The sequence below is a fragment of the Penaeus vannamei genome, chromosome 12 (assembly GCF_042767895.1).
Source record: "Penaeus vannamei isolate JL-2024 chromosome 12, ASM4276789v1, whole genome shotgun sequence".
Taxonomy (NCBI): domain Eukaryota; kingdom Metazoa; phylum Arthropoda; class Malacostraca; order Decapoda; family Penaeidae; genus Penaeus; species Penaeus vannamei.
In genome coordinates this window covers 34,392,999-34,395,498 of record NC_091560.1, presented here as the reverse complement: position 1 = coordinate 34,395,498, position 2,500 = coordinate 34,392,999, and the positions used below count along the sequence as shown (strand labels likewise).

The 2,500-nt window shown below is 35.4% G+C and overlaps 1 protein-coding gene across 1 annotated transcript in view; it reads right to left on the bottom strand.

Moving 5' to 3' along the window:
• Positions 1-2,500, bottom strand: part of LOC138863536 (neuropeptide SIFamide receptor-like) — a 54,350-nt gene that overhangs the window by 22,028 nt on the left and 29,822 nt on the right. Inside the window, exon 2 of the mRNA XM_070127705.1 lies at positions 510-760. Within this exon, the coding sequence (XP_069983806.1) occupies positions 510-760 (251 nt within the window). The remainder of the gene's footprint in view (positions 1-509; positions 761-2,500) is intronic.

Genomic DNA, 2,500 nt, shown 5'->3' with positions numbered 1-2,500 from the left:
GGGGGGCATACAAGTACTCCTGGATGTCACCAACTGAGGTAAGACTTAGTCTGTTCTTTGTCTCCCCTTGATCTCCCTCCGTCTCTTTCTCTCTTTCTATCTATTTGTCCATATAGCTTTCTGTATATTTATATTATTATCTGCTTATCTATCTACGTATCTTTTTATGCATCTGTCTACTTATCCCCCCCCTCTCTTTCTCTCCTTCTCTTCCTCTCTCTCTCTCTGTCTCTCTCTCTCTCTCTCTCTCTCTCTCTATCTCTCTCTCTCTCTCTCTCTCTCTCTCTCTCTACCTACCTACCTACATACCATCCTACTTATCTATTCATGTCTCTACTAATCACTCCTCAAACAAATATTGATATATTTTTTTTAAATACGAATACCACACCCACCCACCCTCTCACCCCCACCCCCAATCCAAGTCTCTACCTCACATAACCCAGCCTCCCCTCCAGTCCAAACCTCATACCCCACCCTACCTTATACAGCACAGGACACCCCCTCACCATTATATCCGTATCGGGGATGGGGTGGAGTGTGAAGAAGATGGCCCAAGGTAGCGTGATGGTCAGTGAAAAGGCCCAGATGACGACGATGATACTCCTGCAGGTGCGGGAGGTGATCTGACACTTCATAGGGTAGCAGATAGCAAGGGCGCGGTCCACTGAGATGGCCACGAGGGTGTTGATTGAAGCTGAGACGCTGACGCCCTGTAGATACGTCACGGCCTTGCAGATGAACAGGCCGAGGACCCAAGCTGGAATGAAAACAAGGGGGTTAGGTGTTTGAGGCTTCGATTGCAAGGTGGGTTCATGGTGTTATTATCGTTATCATTATTATTCTTGTTATCTTTATTAGTATTAGTATCATTGTCATTATTGTTATGGTTATCATTACTATTGTTGTTATTATTACAACTATCATTATCATTATTACTACTATTAGCATTATAATTATTATTATATTTATTATTATGATTCTCATCATTATCATTATTATTATCTTTATCATTCTTACGATTGTTATTACCGCTATCATTATTATCATTTTTATCATTATTATTATTATCACTGTTGTTGTTGTTAATGTTATCGTTATCATAATTGGTATTATCATTATTGCTATTATTATCCTTATTATTATCGTCATTATTATCATTACGCTTGTCATCATTATCATTATTATTATTTTCATTGCAATTATCATTATTATCAATGTTATTGTTATCATTACTGTTACTTTTACTATTATGATATTTTATTGGTTTTGTTCTTATTTCTATTCTGATTATCAGAAATATTGTTATAATAATTATTTCCATCATTGTTATCATTATCCTTATTAGTAGTAATTTCTTGGGATTTTTATCATTAGCATTACTATTGTTATCATTTCTATCATCATTATTACCATTGCTGTTATTGTTATTATTCTTATTGTTATTACTATTATTGCTATTATTATTATGATTATCATTATTATCATAATCATAATTATCATAATCATCATAATCATCATTATCATTATTCTTTCTTCCTATTATCATATTGTTATTATTTCTATTACTATTATCATTATCGTTATTATCATAATCATTATCTGTTCTTACCTAGTTCTTACCTAGTTGTTTCAATACGGGAGAAAAGCTAAGCTCAGGTGGTCCCGTCTGCTATATTTATATTGTCGTATAACTTTTTAAATCGATGCACATTTTTGGCACACACTACGTGTTTGGGGAGACTGCTTCATGCTTCAACAGTTCTTTTTGGGAAACTGCATCTTTTTCACCTCTTTTTACTTTCATCTTTTTGTTGTTTCCTCTCGACCTTCTTTATCTATCTTCACTCTTCCTATAATACAGTTGAACAGCATATTCTTGTCCCCCTTTTCCTTCTTTCTTCGAAGGAAGTAAGTCTTAATTTCTGTAGTCTTAGCTTCATAACTCATATCTCTTAGAGGAGGTGCCCATTTTGTGGCCGCTCTTTGAATTCTCTGAACTCTAGTATGCTAATGTCCTTTTTTAAGTGTAGACTCCATAACTCTGCATCATACTCAAGACTTGGTATTATGATTGCGATAATGATGTTCTTCATAAGTCATCTTCATCCACATACATGAATGCCCTCTTCATGTTGGTAATCAGTCCTAGCATTTTGTGGACCTTTTCATTTATATGATACTTTAGGTTTAGGTTCCTATTTATGATTACCCTAAGATCTTTTTCCCAGTCAGCTGTTTAATATTACGTCTCCTAATTTATATTGGAATAGCGGGCGATTTCTACTTTCTCCGAACCTGATGACGTAGCATTTATTGGTATTTAATTTCCTTTTCCATTTACAACTTCATGTGAATAAGTTTTAAGTTTTTGTATCTTAGCGTCATCTGCAAACATATTTAGATAATTACCTGGGCTTATGTTCGACCCCAAGTCATTGACGCAAGTAGTAAACATAATCGGCGCCAACACCGGTCCTTGAGGCACTCCGCCGGTTAC